The sequence below is a fragment of the Perkinsus marinus genome (genome assembly GCF_000006405.1).
Source record: "Perkinsus marinus ATCC 50983 genomic scaffold scf_1104296950640, whole genome shotgun sequence".
Lineage (NCBI taxonomy): Eukaryota > Perkinsozoa > Perkinsida > Perkinsidae > Perkinsus > Perkinsus marinus.
The window spans coordinates 64-1,045 of NW_003209544.1; the positions used below are offsets into that span (position 1 = coordinate 64).

The 982-nt window shown below is 46.0% G+C and overlaps 1 protein-coding gene across 1 annotated transcript; it reads left to right on the forward strand.

Annotated features, from left to right (window-relative positions):
• Positions 1–483: 483 nt before the first annotated feature.
• On the forward strand, positions 484–871 carry Pmar_PMAR015754 (hypothetical protein; the record flags this gene model as incomplete). The annotated part of the gene is made up of 1 exon (XM_002777917.1): positions 484–871. A coding segment is annotated over one exon (388 nt), but the record flags the coding sequence as incomplete, so codon positions are not given.
• Between the last annotated feature and the right edge of the window lie 111 nt (positions 872–982).

The following is a 982-nucleotide window of genomic DNA, read 5'->3' on the forward strand; positions in this document are numbered from 1 at the left end:
TTTCATACTGAAAACATGATGCGGATAAAGTAGTTGATTATGTTCTTTCGTGTAATTCGTATTCGAACTTCGAATTTGTGGGACCAAGTAGAGGCGTGTAGAAGGGAGTGAATTTCTTCGAGCCCCTTAATCAACATATGGCTCGTAATTGAACATATTCCTCTGATGCGATTCCTTGTCAACTGAATGGGCCACGGTTGACTGTGCAATTCAGCTGAGTTGAGCGTGGCTCCTTGCGTATGGCTCACTAGCTTTCGATCTCCGCTTAGCATGAGTGCGATGGTCTACGTGAAGCTTCGCTTTAGAGAATCTCTTGGGAAACTTTACCAACATGAGGTGTTCCAAGAAGGTAGCTCGATCTAGGTGATTCAGTAGAGCTGCAGATTTGTCTTGGCTCTGTTATGATACATATCATACATAATCATCTCTAGTCTGAGCAAAACAAAACCTTTATGTTAGTTGACATTAATCTTCTTCTTCCCCATGAAGGTCGTTTTCACCATCGCTGCTCTGTCCGTGGCCGTCGCCGAGTATTGTCAGGATATTTGTGATGGTTATTCTCCCTGTGCTGACTCGAAGTATGGCTCCTACTGCAAGGGCAACGGTGTCTGCTTCGGTCTCTACCATAAGGATGATGGTTACTGCTTCCAGCCGACCGAACAGGACACCTGTGATGACTACACGTTGGAGCCGGTGGCTTGTCCCGAACCCACACCCACCTGTCAGGACGTCTGCAATGATATGTCTCAGTGCCACGATTCCAAGTGGGGATCGTATTGCAAGACTTGGCAGAATCCGGCGGTTTGTTTCGGTATCATCAAGAAGGATGATGGTTCTCTTTGCTTTGCCCCCACTGATAGTGACTGCGAAGGTGAACCCTACTATTGTTAGCCTAGTTTAGGTATTCCTTAGCATCAACTATGTTGGTCGAATGTTCTTTTCTGAGTAATCGTGCAATCACATCTAGGTGAGTGGTCCAATC